The 23,941-nt window shown below is 34.9% G+C and overlaps 1 protein-coding gene across 1 annotated transcript; it reads right to left on the bottom strand.

Moving 5' to 3' along the window:
• Positions 1-7,340: 7,340 nt before the first annotated feature.
• Positions 7,341-7,766, bottom strand: LOC132544552 (uncharacterized). Its single transcript, XM_060208164.1, has one exon. The coding sequence runs from the start codon at positions 7,764-7,766 to the stop codon at positions 7,341-7,343; it is 426 nt and encodes a 141-aa protein (XP_060064147.1).
• Positions 7,767-23,941: the final 16,175 nt, after the last annotated feature.

Below are 23,941 nucleotides of genomic sequence, written 5' to 3'. Positions count from 1 at the left end.
TTCATGATATCTGTTGTGTGGTATCGATGGTATTGTATCACAAATCTCACTAGTTTTCTGTTCATGCAGATCCGGTTTTTTTTAGTAATGCCATATGTGGGAATAGATTGTCGACTTCAAACATAAAGCAGATCAATATAAGGAAAGAAATGCATTAGTAAGTCCTGTATGTTACTTAAAGTATTACCATACCATTGAATAAAACCAGGGTTTTAGTAGCCGAGGGACTTTCCCAAAACGAGTATTTCACATAGTGGCGGATCAGGAAAATCTAGGTTAGTGGGACGTAGTGTCATATTCTACGTACATGTGACATTACTTATGTGACATTGATGGCAGTTTTATAAATCAGATATATTAACGGCATTACAATTGTACCATCGGTATACTAGCGGTATGCCATTGGTGATCAAAATAACAAAAATGACACCAACACTGAACCATAAATCAATAAAAGACCGTAAAAAGTCGGTTTCTTCGAGATGAAGCTGACATATTCAATACAGGAATTAAACCATGTGTAGTAAGAATGCGTTTCATGAACATTATGTAGCTTGTTATGATGATATCTGTTCAACCTTGAAGATAACAAAATGTTTATATTCAATACACAACTTCCTAAAAATATCAATTTTAGAAATCAGTTCCTCAATAATTCTTTGAAAGAGTAGTATTGAAAGACAGATCCTAATTCCCCCTCCGTTACCCTCTGCATAGAACCTCCGCATAAAACTTAATGGCCACCATTTCTTAAAATCTTATTGGTTAATGATTTTCGTCAAAAATGTTATTTGGATGCAATTTGACACCAGAATAAAATTGGTAAACCGATTTCTGATTGGTCCAGATGGCCGCCACATGTGGCCCAATGTCGGTCAAGAATTATTTAGACGTCTGATTTTGCAAGAAAATTAGTGTAAATGTATTGTCTTGCATAAGGAACCCAATGATGGAGTCAATTTTATGAATGAAACAAACTGATCGTTGAGTGGAGCACCAGTTGGTTTAACTTTACGATGACGTCAGTTTCTTATTGAACAAAATGGCAGCCGACTAATGTGGTGAAATGCATATATTGTGCGTTCTTTGTCACATAACGTCAAATCTTAATGTAACACTATGCACAAAAACTACAACTATATAGGTGTTTGGGTGACATATGTTACGGACCCCGTTACAATTTGGACTTGTTGAAGGAGTAGTGAACTTATACACACTTCATCTTTGAGATTGAAACCAGATAGTATATGCACACTTTTTGCAGTTCTATATCAACCTGTTTTTCTTTTTCAGATTCAATGTTACATGGAATTACAGAGAATCTAGGTTATTTAGTGATGTAAAGGAAACTTAAAAGTCTCTAATGATTAAATCATATATTTACCTTTAGATTTCCCATTCATTATGGCACAAATGGTTGTTATGTATTTAGATATATATTTTAATATCGATGGTGTTGCAATGCACTTCTATACACAAATACCATCACAGGAAAAGAAGAGAATTTAAACATAAGATTTAAAGAAAGTCTTAATGTAAGTATAATCACCCTATGTATCACCCATGACTGCACAATACTGATTTACTGTCGGTTTTTTTACAAGAATTATAAATGTTTACATTTACGTTGTACTAGCAGCATTTTGTCATGTCAAACTTATTATTTTGACAAATCCGTCGTTCCTAAATACGCCAGGAAATTATCGTATTCGTAGACATACGAATTATCTACGTTGCTTTAGTCAATGACAGTTCTAAAATGATACAAATAGTAACCATTATTTTATTCATATGTTGAATGATGAACAATTTCCTGCATGTGCACGAAGACAATTTGGACTGTATTCCATTAAGGGAAAACAGGAACTTGTAATTTCGACAGGAAACACAAAAGATGTATGGTGACATTAAAATTCTAGTAAAGAGGCTTTATTGAATGGCACCATCAGGTTCACAAATATTCAAATTCATCCATTGACATATTTATGTGCTCGTATTATCAGTCCGAAAGCTAGTATCCATAGACATTGGCAATTCCGGAAATGTATTATCTTTGTTCTCCTATCTAACGGAAGTGTTTTGTCTCAGTGAGGCTAGAGATTACTCCTAGGGATCGATTTTCATTAGTACGAACACATAACTTGATATTCAAGATTTTGCAAACGAATACTCTTTATCTTAAAATAGTAACATCTCCCACTGAAGAAAACCCAGTTAATCGAAGAGAACTTAAACTGAATTTAAAGAAAACCAACCTTTCTATTTAAGATTGTGGAGAAGTGCTTTAAACTTTGTTAACGACGTGAAAGGCTAGGAAAGTGACCATTTATATGAGGCAAGCTTTATACATATGTCATTATGAAAGAAATAGCATTTTTCTGTTGATTATATCAAGGTGTGAATAACTGATGTTTTTTTCACATAAAATTCGAAAGTAAATGAAACAACAAGTTAATTTTGATCAAGTTTTCATCATCTGAAGATGACCGATGATACTACTTTCTTCACTAGTCCAGAACGAGTTCTCAGCAGTAGGACTTTCTAGAAGGACGATTAATGTACTAATATTGTGAAATCTCTAGCAGAGACAAAGAAATTTTCGCAATCAATTACACGTTATGATGTCTCGGGATTTATAATTTTATGGTGATAAGACATCGTGACGAATGCCATGGCTGAATGGCTTGTGACACATTTTTGCATTTCAAAAGCACTTAGCTTCGCCTCCATCAGAACTTAAATGCTCTTAGTTTTGTTATAATAATTGACGTGTTCTGTACATATTAAGGTAGGTTTTGATATCTTAACATCTTAATAAATAAATGATAATGGTAACGTTTCATTCAAAATATCTTTTAAGATAACAAATAACTGGGGATGGGGTTCTAATAACTGATAACTATTAGGTCTTAAATATAATCTAGAAATAATTCCCCATGCCGCGTTTCTCTTATTGATTTCACATTCATATACAGGAATTAAGATTAACGGCTGTTTGGCACAATTTGTTTCCAAAGCGGGCATTTATTTCTTTACAGCAAATACATATGTTGTTTAAGGTAAATGGTTCTATCATATACAATAATAAAGGTTACTATTGTTTCGGCTGTCTATTTCAGAACTTCGGTAATTGTATACGAGTCTCGTTTATATTTCTTTTATATTGTTTCTTAGGATATACCGAGACTCAATTATCTTTCGAAATTGTACACAGCTTTTACTGCTTTGCGTCAAAAGCCTGCTACATCCAGTGCTTCGAAGTAGGCATTTATTACTTTCGAAGCAATATGTTCGCTGTGTTAAAGATAAAGTATTCGTTCATATTGGTTTTAAGTGAACTTCCTACTCTTCGTTCAGCACTCAAGCGCTTTACAGTCTCTAGGTTTTAGATATAGCCTCCTGCGGCCGAGTTATCGGCTAGTACGGTCATTTCATTTACATAATGGCAATACCAGGAGCTATCTCAGAACTCATGATTATTCACAAAGAGAATCACTGTCTTTAGATATATTAACCGACAGAAACGAAAAGAGATATAAATGAATTATTTCCTGTTATCCTATAGCAAAGTGTCGCCACAAGATTTGTTTTTGCAAATTGCTCAGCGCTGCCATTTTCACAGAGATTACAAGACATGAAAAATACCACAACACAGAATGAATTTCACATTTTCTGTTAAGGTTGTTGTTGACCTGATTACCGTTTTTGAGACGTGTTCTAATTTGTGTTTGCGCCAAGGAAAATAAAGATATACTGTCTATCGACGAAAAATCAACTTAAAGAAAACAATGATATCATTCTAAAAGAAATTTACTCGAAGTCAGAATAACCTTTGTATTGTTATACAAGATATCGTTATTCAGTGCCACAACATGTCTTTTATGTACATTAATAAACAGTCCTTCCCCGATGCAATTATCACATTTCTGCAATACATTCTTAAATCATCAAGTGTCCCAAAATCAATATTAACTTGACTTTAAGCATTTTCAAGTGTATGGTGGCATCTAAACATTAAAATGTGAAAACTTATTATCTACTTAAACATTTTACTGGAACATGTTTCATATGCTCGGTTCAAATGTAGACGTTGAAATGTTCTACATATCCATGTTAGCTCTTTAATTAATATGCATATCATTTCGGAACGTCACTTACTGTTAACCGTTCCGGTATGAGCCGTGTCGAGTGCATTTGACACCTGCGAATGATTTATGAGTTCACGGGTTCTTCAACAAAAAAATTATAAGAAACAATGTATATTGTTTATCTTAACTTTGTCAATAAAGTTCAATGTATGCTTAAAGAAACTAATGAATACTATTATAATTTGTATGAGAAATACTTGCATGCTTTGTTATTATAGCAATTAAAAAGGGCATTGATTCACGTGTATCAAGATTAGAATGTCAAACGGATTTCTGCATTTTGCATACATGTTATAAACATATGTTTCATTTTCATATGTTTGCACATTAAGAAAGGAATTGAAATACTATTTATGTAAATGTGACATGGTAATGTAACTACAGGCACACTAGGAATTTATAGGTTAATGAAGTCTATTTAAATGTAAATTAAACTGCTTGGGCGGTTGACATCGAGATTGCATCAACAAAAGCTCGGATACGAATGACATATCCACATTTAATTTTCAACAAGTTTCATTTGTGTATCATTGCACTCCCTAGCTATAGCTCTGGTGCGGTATTCACTCTTTGAATGTGTTTTCGATGGTATTTGCTTAAAACTAATACTATTGTAGAGATACTTTCATGATAGCATTTTCATTATAATTAAATATGAATAGCAATCAGCGAGTTGTTTTATTTTTTTACAAGTGCGAAACAAGTTTACACTTCTTATATTGTACGAGAACACAGAAAGAACCAAAGGGTCGGCCGGTGACTTGATATGAATAGTAATTAAGGTGATAGGTATGAGAAAAAAGGTTACAACAGGAAAAAGAATAATCAGGTTGAAATTTGTAACTTTATCTTTAATCTCTTACCACGAATTTTTTTCAGTACTTAAATTTGAAAGCACATGTACTACATACATACAGATACACATACAGAATAGCACAAACAGTTGATTACATATCTGCCATTTAATTTTCTATGTGTACAATTTACATATACATGTATATATCTCTCTCAATATGACATTTCATTTACGATTCCTTCATTTCGCATCTATTTCGTCCTTTACAAATCACAATCCTCATTCATATAATAACATGCAATATCTTTTACTTTGATCACTCTAAAACTTTAGTCTTACCATACTTATCTGCCAGTATCCTTATTTGGTAAGCGATATAAACGGAAACATATCCATTAATAATGCACACAGGAGTCTCACTTATCCTACCGTGTTCTAAGGCAGTGACTGAAACCGAATATGACAGAAAATGTTATAACATCTAAGTTATTGGCTTGCTATTGGGAAAAATGAAAGTGGTTATGGGTTAGGACAACTGAGTTGGTGGTGTATGGGTTGCGGGACAACGTAGTTTGTGGTTAATTGGATATGGGATACCCGCGATAGTGCTGTATTGAATGTAGGACAACAACATTCGTGGTTTTAATTTGCGAGGCAACATGGTTGCTGATTGATAGGATGTGATATCATTTGGGAAGTGTTGTATAGATAATGGGAAAACTGCATGAATGATGGTTAGGCTAAATAAATGAGTGTAGGTTGCAGGGAAACTGATACGGGTCTTCAGGTATAGCCAAATATATTTGAACTATCAAGGTTGGCTTCCATCTTGAGAAAGTACATGCATTTAGCTTTAAACACTTACACGAGCAAGAGTGTTGTAATTTAACATCGTACATCAAGTTCCTAAAAGAGAAACACAAATGCTCACACTCAAAACACCAAAATTCGTAGTTACTGTATTTATGATGTTACAGTGCCTCCATATAAAAGCTTGTGTTGTAGTCGATAAAACAATTATGTTCATAGCACTGCTAAAATCAAGGAAATCATGCATTGATTTTTTTTCAATTCTAAAGGAGTTTTATTTTACCATAAAGACACAAATATGCGGGATTTTTTTAAGAAATCGGGATCCAGTGTGGTAACAGCGGGTCAAGGTACTAACAGGCAATTTAGTAAATCTGACATTATTACATAATCGAGCCGTAGGTGCTTTAACTTCATGATATTGGAATACCTAAGGGGGGTTACCTGGCTTTCGTCAATATACATGCAAATACATTTAACGCACTAAATCTCACATATCACTGTCATTATAAACGGCTGGAATTCTTCTCAATATCCGTTTTCTAATCCATAATGTTTTTTCTGTACTTTCATGTCACTGCAGTGGTTGGCATGTTTTGGTGTATGAACGTAAGAAGTCCATACTTTATCTCAACAAGCCTCAGGAGAGACAGGCTTTGGAGAAGCTATAATGTCGGATGAGACGCATTCCTCATACACATATATGCCCACGTTGGCGGTTGATGCAAACTTCGATCCATCGCTGAACAAGGCGCGATGTTACATTGTCCATATGACCATCAGGTTCCATATGACGCAATTAATATCGTCTATCACAACATCGAACGGTGTTTCGCGCTGTAAACGACAATTTTATTGCAGGAGATGTCCTAACAATTTGGTAAATATGAACATTAAATGCAGTTCATTTTAAGCACATGACAAAATAAACGGTTTCTCTCTCATGAATTTATTTTATATAAACACGGTTAACGATCGACATGTCAGTATTTATTATGACAAAAGTGATGAGTTGGACGTCTTTCAATAATGTGAAGATATGTTAAAGTTGTTGTATTTTCCTTTGATAAATATGATCAAGCGTTTTTTCTAACAATATATATATATCTATTTATATATATAAAACATTAAAAACAAATTCACTACTTGGCACAACGACGTAACAACAAAAAGAATATACTTTAAAAGGCTTCTAATTTAACGAATATTTTTCTAAATAACGTAACATTTAAAATCGTTTCGTTGTGCTATTACTCACAACTTAAAAATACAAAGAGATAAACATAATAATCTACAGAAAACGCTCCCCCGGGAGGAGTTTTTTTTAATTCCGGAAAGTACTTGCAAGTACTCTTCCGGCAATGCAGAAAGTGTTAATTTACTACTTATGGCTCGCGGACACACTGCATTGGCACAACACGGAATGACGACGTATAGCTATTGCGCTGGAATGGAACAAGAGAATGGGCGTCCATCTTCATTAGGGGACAAGTTGTATATCATTTTCATGCTGCGCCCAGTTTGGAAGAGAATGGAAAAATAACTTTGTTAGATTTTTCGCAAGATGGAAACGCACAGAGATAATTTCAGTAACCTTTCCTCTTTACCATAGCAAAATGTGTAAGTTGAAGATCTGCCCTTTTCTTGTCCCCTCTTTCAAGCGTTCCAGTGACGCAGTACCCGAGCTGGAAGTCGGCGTTGCTTATATTCGTCGTCAACGTCATCCTAAAATCAGGACATACAGTGTCTTTGAATTTTCCCGTAATTGTCATGGCACCGCTACCTTTGTCTGCCATTTTGCCCTTGGTAGTGCGTTTTTTAACTCCTGAGACTTCAACAATCTTGCAGCGCGTTCTACTCCACCAATAGGTTTTGAGAAGCCAGTAAGACACGAGGGCTGGTTGAGCCCAACCCTCGTACGGAAACAACATGACCTTGGTGGGATAACCCTCATAATTAAATACCTTGCGGCAACATTTGCCTCGAGTCTCATAATAAAACAGCTGCACCATGCTTACTTGGCCTCTTAGTGGATTATTGTACAGGCGCTGTAGTCTACTGCGCCGTCTAAGCAAAGTTATATCTTCCCACTAGGCAACAGTCGTCGTCCATTCAGTTAATTTACATGATGATTCTGGAAGATATAAACAGAGAAAACACATTTGATAAATTGTATATCCAATGATATAGTGATGGCGAGTGATTATTGTCATATTATACGACACTTGGGGATAACAGTTACTGATATGAATGTCACAAAACCACTCAGAATACACTTCCGGGCATAAAATCAGGAGAATCCATCTCGAATTATGGCTACGTGATTAATTGGTATAGACATGACCGATGAAGTTTCTTGTAGGCGAATCAAGGCGTCAGATGACGGGATCGTTTCCTATCCGAGTATAGTGGGGATCTACCGAGTAAAGAAAAATGTCAGATGCGCTAATTTTGGATTAATGCGAGCTTAGATATATAAAATCACAGTTCGTACATAATATGACATATGATAATTCTTGATCGATTGTCGGTTACAGAGAGACTTACAGGCTAACTTCTTCGGTACATGAACACAGTTTCTTCAAAATTGTTTTTTATGGTTTAATTCGAAACAAGAACAATATCGATGTGGTGCTGTTTTAAATTTGCTCCTAAAGTTCCCTTATCGTTATCTTTGCAATAATGTGGTTTATATGGAGAAAAAAAAAAACATTTAAGCGTTGAACTGTATTGCAATGACATTTGTGGAAATCATACGAACCTACCATAGATTATAACTAAGTAATTATATGATTAAATTAATGTCCTGCTCATGTCACTGCCATATAAAGATTACATCTCGATTTAAGGATTGCAATAATAAAATGACAAAACAAAAACAAACAAAAAACAACAAAAAAAACAAAGACCTACACGAGTGGATGATAGCATCTTCAATACAAATTTAGTATATACTTCTTAATTAATTTAACTGAATTATGGAGTTTATGAAATTGATTCATCTCTCTTAGGCTCGTCAGTGATAGTAGGAGCCTAAAGTAGTGAAAACTAGAACAAGATTTTTTTTTTTTTTTTAAACTGAAAGAAACAATTTTTAGACATTCATGGAAAGATCCAACAACCCCGTTATTCCATTATTTTCTATGCTGAATTATTCTGTAAACCAAGTTCTTTTCCTCATTTTTTGATGATTTAAAAGACAAAAAAGACCTGCGTATACTCTGAACCGCGCACACGATGAACGAAAAAAATAGGGATTGCATCAAATTTCGATGGATTCAAGTAAAAAATTGCTTAAAAACTTTACAGTAATTTTCATTGCAGTCTATAGAGCGGCACTGTCGAGCAATTTAGGGTAATTTATACCCCCACAAATCCTAAACGGGGGCTTATTTACAATATTTGGGCATGTTTTATGTTCCCGTTTGCTGATATAAAATTGTACAAGAGACGTACAAGTGAATTGCATCTTTTCATAATACAGTAGAGCCAAACAAGGAATTAAACTGAATCATACATATATTTCGTCTATCTTTGCCTAGTCAGTGATGCTAAAATTTTTAAGCCTAGGTAGCGACTAAGACAAATCCAAAAAATCAAAAGAAAGTCAAAATCAAGACAGGGAGCTGCAGCAGCTCCATAATTAGATACATTCCGTAGTTTTCTTATATAAGATAATTTTGTTTTTTCTAAAGCGTGTCACTATTCAAGTGAATTAAAGCGTGAGAAACAGGTAACAGCAAACCTCGTGGACTTATAGTTAACCGACATCGTCTACCACCTGCTATCGTATATCTATCTATATTGACTTTCATCCTAAATGTGCTATTTTCCAAAGAATATAACTTGTTTAATATTAATCTCAAGCTGTTTGCGATTTGGTCTTTTACGTTTTAATTTGTTTGACTTTGGTCCTGTTTTAGCTTTTAATTCAACTTCGTTGGCCTATATGAACCTTTCTGTGTTGATTATCCTTTAAGAATATATAATCATAATCATTTGATGAAATATAAACAAAGCGTTGCAAACGTAAGGTCGCTTTATCTCAGTTTGCTTTAGTTTGCAGAAAATTGATCGCCATACTTGAGAATACTAGTTCCGGTCAGCTCTGTGTATTTCCTGAATGTTCCCCGATTCCATCAATCAGACAAGTATAGCGAGTCAAATCAATGCATAATGTTCGTACAAGTAACAATTTGAAGACAAAATAAGAAACTGTCTGTATGAATACAATGAATGTGGAATTTGCGTGTGTAATGCTGAGACCGACAGATTGTTTCCGTTCTCAGCATTGTATAATACTGGTCGAATCGACGAGGAAACAAAACATAAATAAGATTACTATCTGAAATATGTTTTGTGTAAATGAAATACCGCTAACTTGAATGGAAATGCATAGACAATATAATATAGACAGTTTAACGCTCAGAAGAAAGCGAGAATCTAAATTCACTTGTAGACATCGTTGTTTCTGAATGTCCATACGAACAAAAGGAAGATTTACACAGAAACTCCTGAAAAAGTACAAGACGGCGATCCAGAAGAGTAAGCGTCTTTTATTTTTATCCCTTGCTCAATAAAGTAGTCATTTTTCCCGATGATGTAGCACAAAAATAATAACCTCACGCTTTCATTAGAATGCATTGTATATAAATGTTGTTATCCTTAAATTTTAACCATCAAATCCACATCTAAACTAAAAATGCCCAAATTATTTTTTATCATGTAGAGTAATTTTTATATCTTTTTGTCTGGAATAATGGAATAATGTTGCTAAATGATATTGGGACATTAATATGCAAAACACCTTTGCTACGCCCTCCTTAGTCAGAATTACTCAAAACATCGATATACTGCAAAACAGAAAACATTTACTTATATAAATTACTGAATAGACCATCAATCTCTGTGAACAATAGTTATGTACAAATGTCAAAAACATTTTAAAGTTGGGGTATCGAGATTTCCCTAGGAAATATTAGACCTGGCTAATACAGTCCATACTAAGGAGGTTACTTTCCACTGACATACTATGTATGTCACTTATTCCTTTGGCTTTGGAGACTGAAAGGTTTCGTGATATGCAGGCTTAAGGTCTCCAGACACGTGAGTCGCACTGATCAATTGACGTGTGTTGGACAAATGATCTCTTAAAGCTGGTATTTAATGAGTGCAGCTGCATGATGTATCTCCAAAAAGAATACCCTGGAGATCATGAACATATTTGTAAGACATCGGGATCCGTTTTATCTCCACAGAAGGATTTAAATGATGCTATGAAATCTTTTGCCCTTAACGAGATCTTTAAAAACAGTTTACTTCAAAGTATACTCTTTCAGCCAATCATATCCTCTGGTAAACATATTTTGTGCATGCCACCACTCAGTTTTGTTCAAAGAGAGATAAAAGATTCATTTCTAAGTGCAACAGTTGCCGTAGGTCTCAACCGCCTAAAGAAGCTTAGTTATAAGAGAAAGCAGGTAATCCCACCATGGCCATACAAGTATTGATTGTCGGTATTTAATGAAAATGAATACCCTGAAAAGTCGGTGATTTGTTCTGAAGAGAAGACACACATGCAACTCTGCATAGTGGAGCTTGGAAACTGACGGTAAACCATCCAACGTAATCTTTTCTTTAATGTTCTATGGGAAATTTCCTGCATCACATAAAATTGTTCATCCTCCCAAAATCTCTGATTACTTTGCAATCCGATCGGGTTCAGAAGGAGATATTGGAGAGGTACTTATCCACTTAATGCTAATAAATCGCCCACTGTATACCGTGTCTGAAAACAACCTAGATCGTTATCTGGTATAAAACTTCTGCATGTTCCGGAAACAACAATCGGTTAAAAAGGGAGATGATTAACCTCAACTGCCCTTGTCCTTCCAGCGTATGTAAGTGGTGTTAAGGCAGTTAAGATCAAAGATTGCTCTCTTTATATGGTGATTAATCCAAAATAAAAAGGATTATATTTGTATTCCTATTTCCATATACATTGCCTCAATCTGTAATTTGATGACATTTTGGATGTTTTTGCATATGCGAACCACTGGTTGCAAATGCATCGATTGAATTTATTTGATAGTTATTTGTGATCATGGCACGTATATTCGACTAAAACAGAACAAGCAAATATGACATGACATGATAGAGTGGTTTATATTTAACCCTCAATATACTTCCCTCTAAATTCTTTCCTTTGATGTTGCATCATTAAAGTTCCCTTGAGAGGCCCTATCATCAGCAAAGGACGTTATAGAATGACTTAAGCTATTTATAGGATGGACAACCCCTCATAAAACAATCATACAAAGATAATGGATAATTTAGAACGAATGCAATACGTATAACAAGTAAGCATTGGTCCATCGTATGGGTCTTTCATGGAAACAAATGATTTACGCCTCTATTACATTTACAAGCATTTAGGTTTTTTTTTTATTATTTCCAACATCACATATAACATCATGTAGAGACGTTGTTTGCACTTAAAGAGAAACGATTTTAAAAATTACATTTGTAGTTACATTTGTAATAATAAAACGTAATTTTGCACAGTATTACATATACCTGCTTGCATATCCCTTCTCTTTATCTTAAAATAGTATAGCGATGTCACGGAAGAAGATCCTATATTATTATCATTTTCGAGTGATCTGATGACTCAGTGAACGATGCACTCTATTTTCAGTAACCCTTGATTAAAGTAAAACCAAAATAAACTAGCACTAAAAGTAATGTTTCTGAGCTGTTATGAGAAACGTTGCAACACCCAGGTAAGAAAACCAATGAGAAAACGGCAACAATTACTTATTTTAAGTACAAGTTACATTAGTTGTAATGATAATGGCTTTGATATCATTATCGATCACAGGGAAAATATTATTTAGGAAGTCATGGCTGAAAATATATTTATTTCGATTTTTGCCAAAGGAATTGGAGATTAACATACATTGATTGATATTGTCTAGGGCATGGGCACACGGGAAGTTCAGCATATTATATAACTACCACGACGTTAGAGTACAAGACGACAACCACCAAGACTGCAAACGCTCTTGCTTGCTCAAGGAAAACCCTTGTGTTCCAAAGCTTAAAGGCCTAAAAATAAATGAATTTTGAACTTAAAACAAAGAGACCACTCCAAGATGCATTTTTAAAATCGTTTCAACAAAGTTACATGTTAGCTCAAACTAACCTCAGCTAATGCAAGAACAACTGTTTGTGTAACGTCGATTACATATTGAAACGTACTACGTACTACCTATTATTTCTAATGGTAGTAGACCAAATTAGGCGTCTTAATGACAGATGCGTCCTTAGACAATTAAATTCGTAATTTACCTTTAGCAGCAACGTGTAGAGACCTTGTTATAACGACACATTGGACAACGTAGAATTGAAAAAAATAGTTTAGCAGTGAAAGTAAGGAAAGTTACAAACTGTGTTGTCTAATGAAACAAAGCGTGATGACGAAATTTTACAGTAACATAACACTAAATCACTGTTCTTGTCAACATATTTTAATCAGTATTTCTATTTTTGTAAACGAAACCGTACTGATCAAACCCATTGTAATTGCCAATTAGCATTGTCAATTGATATCGATCTATATGTATATAATGGTATATTATCCATCGACATGTATAGCATGATCCGTGCTCTACAAAGCCATCCCCGGTATATTGTAATCCAAATAACCACTTCCGGATACAACGTGTTAATAGGGTCTTGGAGGAACAATTCCATTTAACATTTTAAAGGATACATCTACAACGTGTGTCCTTGGTTAAAGCCCGTCGTGATGGTACACAGACAATTAAATGCACAGCTGTATTGATATACGACATGTTTAACATTTAAAATATTCACGCCTTTTATCTGTTAACGTGTTATTGAATCAATATTGTATTCGAACCGAGGTACATATATATAGATGATTTTTTCTCTGAATTTGTAGTCTAGCTTACATAAACGAGAAATGTCTTTAAAACAATTTATGCTCAGTCGATATGTTAACATCGTTGTGGAATCGATTAGACAGTTAAAGAAAGGACTTTCGCTTCATTAACTGCCAACATATGGAGGTATATATCCGAGGCTAACAGGAATACTAGTAGGTGCCTCATCGGCTTGCATACGGCCATATATACGTTGTAGTCCGATAGATGACTTGTCTTCTATACCTATCGTATTCTTATCGATTTTGATGGATAATACGTCGACTAAAATATATTCCATGAAATCAATAAAGACTATATTCGAAACAATAGTAATCTGATTTGGAAGATAATTAAGATTTTAGTTGCATAAAAACGATTCTGTATTTGGAAATACATATTTGGTGTTTAGGTTATGTGTAAACTAACTTCCGATTCACGTTAGTCAGGGTTATCCTAAAGTTCAATAAAGTTCAGATATGATGTAGTGTATCACTGGAAATTGCTTAATCTTCGCTAGACACTTTATCGCGTTATTGGGAAAATACAAGATTTTCAATTCAAAATGTAATACATGCAAATCCAATCACAGAAGGAAAAGTCATTCGGTAATTAATTGATATTTCAAGAGCTCAATTCTGTCAAATAAACTTTCCATAGTTGTTATCAACTGTATGAGTACCTCTTGTAGCTGGTTCAAAAGAGACGGATGGAAATCAGCTAAATACATGTATTGAACGACAAGGAGGGCTATTCTGTCCGCGAAATAATGTCAACAGATCTATACCATGCAAACCATGTGAATATAACGAATTACATCGTGCAATGACATAATGTCGGCAAATCATTAGTTTGCTGTCATTTAGACATAAGTCAAAAATGTCCACTTTCGAGTTTTCGAGAAAGATCCCAAGCGGCACGCAGGTCGAGACCTATGAACGTCTTATAATGTTTCTCTGCGTGGATTATCCACCTTAAATGTTATTTATATTGATTCCTAATATATATACCCGAGATTTTTTTATCTGTGAATGGCACAGGTATCTGTTCCCTCAAATCGATCGATAAAACAACGGAAACCGTGAAGAAGCATCGACAAGATATCATGACAGGAGACGAATCCAACGTTGTCACTACGGTTCCTTCAAATGTATAGAATTATCCAGTTAAGGTTAGAGATAATACCATATGATATATGAATTTGTTAAGTTTTAAATAAAAATTGAAATAGATCACTGGATGGATAATGCCACCTAACGGTTATAGCCCTTACCAACATTCTGACATTACTGGTAAACACACTAGATGCAGACAAAAGTGAATCGGAATATGTCACAAACATTGTCATCATTTCACTAAAAATCTAAGAAAATTAACTGACTTGAGAGTGTATTGGAACTATTTTTATCATAAATATTCATGGAAAGAATCGAGGTAGTAATCCCAAATTCTATGCTGAGGGTGTGATATCCCACATACCTTCAAAACATATTGATACTTTTCTTGCAGCTTCCAAATTTTAACAATGCATATGCAATGCTAAATAAATCAAATAAGGTAGAGTATACCTTTGGTTAACCTCTGATCAAAACAACATCGCACCACCTGCATGGGAAGAATTGTTTTTGTTCATGATATGGAGTAACTTGCCGACAGTAAAATCGCTATGAACAATCGAATAATGGTGTGACGTCATAATGAAACTTTGGTATCTGATTAATTCATAATAGTAGCCTTCAGGTCACCGAGTGCAATCAAGTATTTTTCGAGATCAAGTTATCATCAGTCGAGGGTCGATACGTGGCAGAGGCAGGTATAAATCAATCTTAAACTTAATGTAATATACGTTTTTCTTGCTAGTAATTGAGTAGGATTGCCAGAAATCTTTTGTGGGTTATACCTCTGGATGACAGCTGGATATGTCGTAATTATGACGTCATCTTGCACAAATTGTTGCGTAAACGTACAAAAACATAAGAGACAGGAAACTCTTGGACCGTGTAGGGGGAAGTTTTTGCTTGTTTGGTCAACGGGAAAACATCATGCGACATTCAAGTTCTACATAGAAGACGTATACTTGTACAGATGTCGAAACAGACTTTCTAATACACGGCTGCCCCTTATATTGTTGTTAAAAACCAATACTGGTGGTATGTACTTAAGTGATATATGTTGCTGCAACGTCTTGGTTTTCGAAGATGTGGTTCGACCTATGAATCACGGATCACTAGGTAGATCAAATTTTGTTTCTCGCTCCGCTTCATACATTTCACAATCTTTACCTAACTGTAGTAAGTTTCCAGCTAAGATTCACGTTTCATTTGTTCGTTCCCGATTGATCTCTGACGGGGAACCTGTTACAAACATTGAAACATACTTTCTGATCCCAACGCAAACAAACATCCTGCAATCGTTTAATTTGAATTACTTGAACATTCTATGTTGTATCATAAATTGCAGGAGAGAGTAATACCATACGACCTTTTATTGCTAAACCACAATAAACAGAGGTCATTTGTATGATCTGACGTATTCAGTCTGGTCTCGTCTGCGTGCTAAGAAGCAATATATTTTGCAAAAATAATGAGTCGGAATTCCACCAGACGGCGCTCAGTGGCACTGGCGGGAAACACTCTGACGTCGTACGACTGCCGTTGTATTATCCCCCTGTGTTATATTTTTCTCGCTACATTTACCGTTATGACTCTGATAAATGAGATGTAACGATTAGACTTTTTTGTTATGGCTTGGTTAATTGTCCCGTCCATCTCTTGAGAGTTGACCTTAATTCCGTCGGTCAGCTAAGTATAATGGTGCACTTTGAAGACTTTCCTCTGTTTACCAACAGCACCACCAACAGGATAAGAATCGTTTGCTTCCATGCATAAAAGTCGATGTTATATATAGAGAGATAATCAATATTTCCGTCAGCTCCCACTAAATCATATATATTGTTCTCGCCATATTATTTATACACATTATACGAAAACTCATCCATATCTAACTGCTATAGGTTTCATATTGCAGTTTATACTGTATACTGATCATTGTCAAATACTGTCTGTTTCATGTTTTGCTAGGAAACAACGTGACCTAATCATTGTGGTGGAGATCTAATTTCGTTTTGTAATCATAAAAAGTCACAAAAAACCATAGGTTAATATTTACCATTAACGCTAGCAAATAGACCTTTCTTTAAACTGTCGGCAGGTTGTCACTTCGTGTGTAGTACAAAACTAAGGTTATACCAATGTCATGTATATATAGGTGTATATAGACTAAAGTAAGGTTGTAATAATGTTAGGTGTATGCACTAAAGTAAGGATATACCAGTGTCATGTATATATGTATGTGTTTATAGATATACATGATCTGTAGTACGAAAGCAAGGTTGTAATAATGTTAGGTGTATGCACTAAAGTAAGGTAATACCAATGTCACGTGTGTAGAACAAAAGTGATGTTATACCAATGTCAAAATTTAGGCCCTTAGAAACGATGACTATTCCTAGAAGAACGAAACAGCTGTGTGATGCAGTTTAATTCACTTTTTAGCTCTACGTATCTCACTCTAAATTATAAAAAGGTGTTATTCACTTGTGTGTCTTCTGTGCAAATCTTATACATATGTCAGGTGTGTAGTACAAAGATAGGGAAATATTATCTTGATTCCTCTAGTGTCTAGTTCTATTTATAAGTCATCGTCTTTAAATGAACGTAAGACCTCATATACAAACCACGAACAAATGTAATTTTAAATATTTGAGCAAATATATTCACTTTTCATATAAAAGTATTTCTTTGAATTCAGTACAAGCAGACACAATGATGCACACTGTCATGAACTGTCACCACCGTTATTTAAACTTCCTATCCTTTGAACACTTACTTCCAACACCTGAAAGCACGGTCGATGAGATAAGACGATATAACTTGGTATGGACAAGCACGAATATAGGTAAGAAACGTAAGACTATATGAAAATAAATGGAAGTATGAAAGCATGTATAAGTCCATACCTACGTCAGAATGTTAATGAGGAGAATTATCATCGTAAACGCATGATCTATCTGAAGACCGAAAACATGATACCAATATGCTCTATCATGTATCGCCATTCTAACGTTTCGTATCAGATCGAATTCATGTTTGAAACTTCAAAAAAAAAAAAAAAAAAAAAAAAATCAACAAATGTCTCTTGGGAAATCACATTTTGCCATGAATGTTTTTTTTTTTTTTTTAATGATTGATTTCGACTAGATAATAAGAATTTTGTCACAATTCATGACGGGGTTTGTGTTTTCATTGTTCAGCACTACAGATTATCTTTTTTCGTGAATTGCAATTACGTTTTGTACACTGGTATCAACACTCGATACCGCGATAGGAGTCATCAGGGATCATAGAGATGTGCGTTGATTAATTATAGGGTGTATACTGCTGTGACATTCACGCCAGCTATCTCCAGAATTAGTCTTGTAATAACACTTACACTTTAATCAAAACCTTTATCATTAGTGGAAACTCACTCGGCTGGTAATTCGTCACCTAGATATGCAAAGAAATGTAACGCTACGATTCCTGGAATTATGTCTCTTATCCACGAAATGACTCTTGTTAAGTGATTAACGTGAAAAACCCCTGAACTGTGCCTGCTGCCCTCATTTTATGACTACTAAAAAGCGGTTGAGTTTTGGATTTGGCATTTTCTCTTCTTTTTTAGATAAACAACTGTTTTGTTAATGGCTCTCTTACATCTGGTTGAGCGTTTGCTCCTAGATGAAGGTTCAGGGTTCTATCCCCTTGTTGACACCGATCAAACTCTTTAAAATTGGTAGTTACTACTCCCTGCTTTCATGGTCATCATTGTGGTAGCTCGTTTTCAGTATTAAGTGACTGGGCGTGGTGTCCTGCTGAATGAGAATTTACTTCAAAGTGGCAACACGATAAAGTTGGCTTCAGTCCTACGCTATCATAAGGATGCTTACAAGAGCATATTACAGTCTCAGAAAACACCGAAATGATGATCGAATACATCCTGTGAAACCAGTAGTTATTTCGCGCCATTATTGTTTGACAGCATCTTCATGAGACTTTAGGTGGTGTGATGGCATCAAAACCAATTATTCCGTACAAGCCAGTATTTCGCCTTTGATGGTTGTACAAAAGACACATTGAAAAGCACCTTACCATACAAATTCACAATTAGTTACAGTCGAGTCAGATAATACATCAACCACATTTTATAAAGACATTTCGTCATTCTAGGACATTCTATGGATCTAAATTTTGAAATCTAGAAGACAACGGAAGAAAACAAAAATTAATCGACAGAAATGTCAACATCTAAATTGGGAACAGCACTACTCCTACCATTGGATTCCCAAAGAACATCAAGCACAGGTATATATTCTAAACCGTGCAACGATTCGAATAGATTAAAACGTGCAGGGAAACCGCGGGGAATGAAGCTCCACCAGCAGTGTCTACCACCCGCAATCTCAAGTTTAAAGATTGTATAAATGGCACTAGTGAAAAGCAGCGTCTTGTACCTTGGTTACTAAAATATTTGTTAACTACTTGATGAGCTACAGTAACATTGTGATCTATACAGATATTTGTTATTCGGATCTCTCATTTTCCTCGCTATGATTGATTGTATTTTTTCCATTTACTAAACAAAATGTTTAGCAACATTCGATAATTGTGACAAATGATTGTCGCTGTCAATTTTTATCATAAAGTAAACGTCTAGCGTGAGTAATATTTTGTGGGGAAACGTGGTCAGACGTTTCAATAAGATATATAATAGTTAGTGGTCATTTATTTGGTAATCACAAATATTGAAGGAGTAACCATTGAAATTTGGACTGAAATTCGTTTAGGAAATCCACGGATTTCTCAGATCAGGAGAGGGGTATATAAAAACTATACGAGGCAGTAGACATACGTGATCACGAATGTTTTGTACACATAAGAGGACGTCGTGGTCACGTCCAATCCCACGAAACATGTCTTGATTACATACGTTACTTCTTCCTAAAATCGATTTACAACGGTGTCCTAGAAGTTCCACTACCTTCCCTACACGGTGGCATGTAGACCTAAGACACACAAATTGTGTTTTAGACGAATACATGGAACCTTACAAAACTGTTCATCGTCTCTGAAATTACGTTTTGTAATCTGAAAGATAATTTGGAGACAGTATCAAGTTATCCTGGAGGTCGTCTATCAAATATTGTTATCAAGCTACGATAATATTGATTTTCTCAACACTCTCACAATCTTTATGAAATAATTAATTTATTTGATATCTTAATCGTTTGGATTCAAAACTTCCATACATCTTCGCAAAATAAGAGATAGCATTGTCATATACGCATATGAATCAAGTAGAACGCATATCTGTTTTATACCATAGTATTATATATTATAGTACTATTTATAGCGCTAAATAGAATTTATCAATGCCTTCGTACAATACCCCAGCTTCTATTCATTCTGGAGGTATCACCAGCAAATCCTAATTGTCGAAACGACTTATTTGAAACCCATATCACGCGCATTTGTATAAATCCTCGCAGTTAAACGTGCGTCGAATCACACCATGGGGACCACCCATTAATTGAAACTGTCGTCAACTACCAGACAAATTAGCAGTAGGCTATACTCGTATCAACAACTCTCGTGATTTCCACAAATTGCTTTCATATGCATGATTAGACACAACTGTTGGTAATGTCAGTCGAGATACACAGTAAACATAGTAAAATGTCCGTCTTCTTTTTAAGCAATCTTCATAATTGTTTGCAATCGAGTCCCTGGTCACCTATAGGTATCTAAATATCATTGCGCTTAGGTTTCAAGTGATTACAAAATGTAGACAGTGCCCATTAATGTCGCCGGTTTCTCTTCTCCCCATATTTTTGCTACCTCAACTTTGCTGATACCGTAATTATACCAAATGGACAATGAATCGACTGGTCAAGAACTTCTCAGACCAAAGTGATACTGAAAATCAAATACAAAAGCCAAAGATAGAACCACGAACTTTTTAAAAATATGTACCGTAACAAGAATGAATGGCGAAATGCCAATGATATGCCAGCCACCGTTTCAAGTTTCCCAACGATGCTATATGTGTATCATTACAATCTAAACATTACCGCAAATCTTAATTTTTATAAAAAGTTCTAATGTCTAATGACAATATTCTTATATCAGGTCACGTGGTATGTCTCACGCGTAATTTCCGTCGCATTATCGACACCATCTGCAAAGATGCAACATATAATGTAATCTTACGCGAAATCAATCGTTCCTGCTGGTACAAGAGAAAGATACATCAGCTGATGTAAGACTCTTGTTACGTAAATATAAGGCCGTGCAAGGCCTGTTGTACGTAGTGTGTCCCCTTAACAAGACGAACCCGGAAAATAATCAATAAAAGCTATGAATTCCTGAAAGAAAAAACAAATTGGAAGCAGAACAAGTTTGACTGTGTTATTGATATCAGTTTAAGGCCAGACATGTCGTGTATACAAATATCGCCTCCATGAGCGAAGAGCTCGCTTTCATAATAAATAAGTTAACAATACATTTTACTGACAATTTGTGTGCACAGTTGGAAGAGCGATTGAGATCAGAACATATTTTGTTTTCTAAAATATAGATAGTATCAGATTTAATCAAGACATCAACAGTAAACTGAATGGCAAGTGATATTGTCAATAAACAAAAGTAATATCATTACTCGCTCGAAAAGAGAACCTGGAACGTGTATTTGCACTATTATAATCAACAAATGTACCTTTTATCTTTATAGAAGAGATGTGTTCAGCTCATAATATTTTCTTAACATGTTTGATCTTGATATTGGGTTCTGCATCATGATTTCATGCAAACCTTTCATTCGGTGTCAGAAATCGGTCAAATGTAGAAAACAGAAACCGCGAGTTGTAATTAAATAGTTTCCTTGTAAAAAATAGATCAATTAATTTGCCATCCGTCATTACAAACTGACGCCTAGAAGACAAAGACTTCACTACAATTACAACGCGATTGGCGTTCTGTTCATTCCTGGAATACCTCTGTCGTACTTTTACGGTCTGCTAGGAAGCTAAGAACAAAATTTTTCTGCACAGTGTCTTTCAGTGATTGCTTCCGTTTCGTCATACGTCAATCCGGTGTGGTGTTTTACTTTTATTTGACTGCAAATTTGATCCGTCGACTGTTAAGGCTCTCTGTTGTAACCAACTGAGTGTGAAAAGCTTTATTATGATTTATCGGTATAATTTATTTCAATTTTGTTAATGTCGTGCTGGCACATTTGTTGAATTTGTTATGCAAACAGTGAATTCCCTTGTTGGGTACATCAACAGCCATTTATGTATTTCCGTATGAAACGACATTTAAAAAAAAAATCATCATTTTAAAGATTGAATACATTATGAACCTATTTCGATTTTGAAAGACTCCAGTAGAAATTAATTTATCCCTAGAAATAAGCAATATTTTAATATGTTATTAGCATACTTGATTTACGCCTATATATAAGATATTGAATTAAAAGAGGATTAAAGATGGATGTCATACATATCTTCTAAAAAAAATTGATTATGAATAATAAAACAAAAACAAAAAACAAAAAAAAATTAAAAAATCAGTTTTTGACAGATTGTTTTTCATGAAACATGTTAAATTGCATGTTATTCCATTTTTTAGGAAAAAGAGAGAGAAAAATTAAAACAAAAAAAAAAGTCTGCATTTGGAAATGACTCATAAAGTAATCAAAGCAAAACACTTTTTCCGGTCTGATGCACATGATATTTCTGTTATTGACGGATGTTTCCATCAGACAAAAAATATCAATACATATGTGATACAAAGCACCCCTATTTGAAGCATCATATTTCCGGACAACACAAAACTGGCCTATATTTTGTAACAACAGATGCCCTTTCTCTTCACCTTTCATCTGTACAACCGTTCCAGGCCGTTTTTTGCTTTTTTTCTTTCTCTGACACCGATTTGTTTCGTCTCTTTACAAGTTTTGTTTACAAATGAACCTTTGATGGCCAAATACACTGGGAATGTTGGAGACATAAAAACTGCTGACGACCGTTCCAGGAATATCTGATCAGACAATCGGCGACGGGCCGACTCTCTATCACGGAAATTTATCTAAATGAAAGGACAAAGATGTCGTGCATAACCTATTTTAATCAATTCAACATTTCAGTCGAATGAAATGATGAGAGGGTCTGATGTTATTTGAACTGTACACATATGTGTCTGTTCCCGTGTGGGAGGGCTTGAAAATAACGCGGTTGGCAGGAAAATGCTACAAAAAAAGTGTTGCGTTTAAAAAAAAAAAAAACGGAACAAGGGACGCTATTGCCTTTAAAAGTTATGTGCCATACCATTGTATTATCAAATTAGAAAACGATGTGTGACTGGTTGATAAAGTATACCTTCGTTTGCCATTTTATATATCGTAACCTACTACATAAGTCAAAATGAATCGTAGTAATTTAAGAAAATATTAATTCTTATCACTAACGGAAAAATACTATTAATATTGAGTGAATATAATGATACATTTTTAAAAATTGGAAAAGTTCTGATTTTCATCAACGTGTCAAAAAAACGACTGAATTTTAGGTTCCCTGAAGCTACACTGAAGAATATTGCAAGACACTCTCAGTCGTGCCGTGCCATCACGTTGACGACGAGTGTACTACCGGGCACATATTTTCGTCTCGATAACGCACCCAAGTTGTCTTCTCTAAAGACGCAGTTGTTAGCAAAAGACCTAGTAAACACATAAAATACACACTGTTCGATAACATCTTGTAAATAAAGACCTTTTGTTAGAGCGACCGCTTTTAATCGGGACATTTCCATGCGGATTCGGATAATTTTCGTAGATACCTGGCGCCCATGCAATATTCTCATGATCTTACATGAAGAAAGTGATAGTAAAAGTAAAAGTATAGTATTTGGAGTAGTTGTTATACAGAATCTGCAACTAAGCGGGTGGTCGGAAAGTCTAACCATTTTGTTCAAAACACTCCTGAAAGGACCATTGACGTCGTGGCACTCTCGCATAAAACATATCAACAGACTCTTCATCTAAAAGGTTTTCATTAATTAAGATGTTGCTTGGTATATCTTCCGGTAACGAATTGATGTAACCGGTCGCCGTTTAGATTGGTTGTCATTGCAGATGAAGTTTTT

This window comes from Ylistrum balloti, unplaced genomic scaffold (assembly GCF_031769215.1).
Source record: "Ylistrum balloti isolate Yb309-2 unplaced genomic scaffold, AGI_CSIRO_Ybal_v1 Utg369802, whole genome shotgun sequence".
Lineage (NCBI taxonomy): Eukaryota > Metazoa > Mollusca > Bivalvia > Pectinida > Pectinidae > Ylistrum > Ylistrum balloti.
Note: the sequence above shows the minus strand (reverse complement) of the source record. Positions and strands in the feature narration are given on the sequence as shown.

What these genes read in the sequence shown, in the direction of transcription:
- LOC132544552 (XM_060208164.1), bottom strand. Translation starts at nt 7,766, where the DNA reads ATGGTGCAGCTGTTTTATTATGAGACTCGAGGCAAATGTTGCCGCAAG.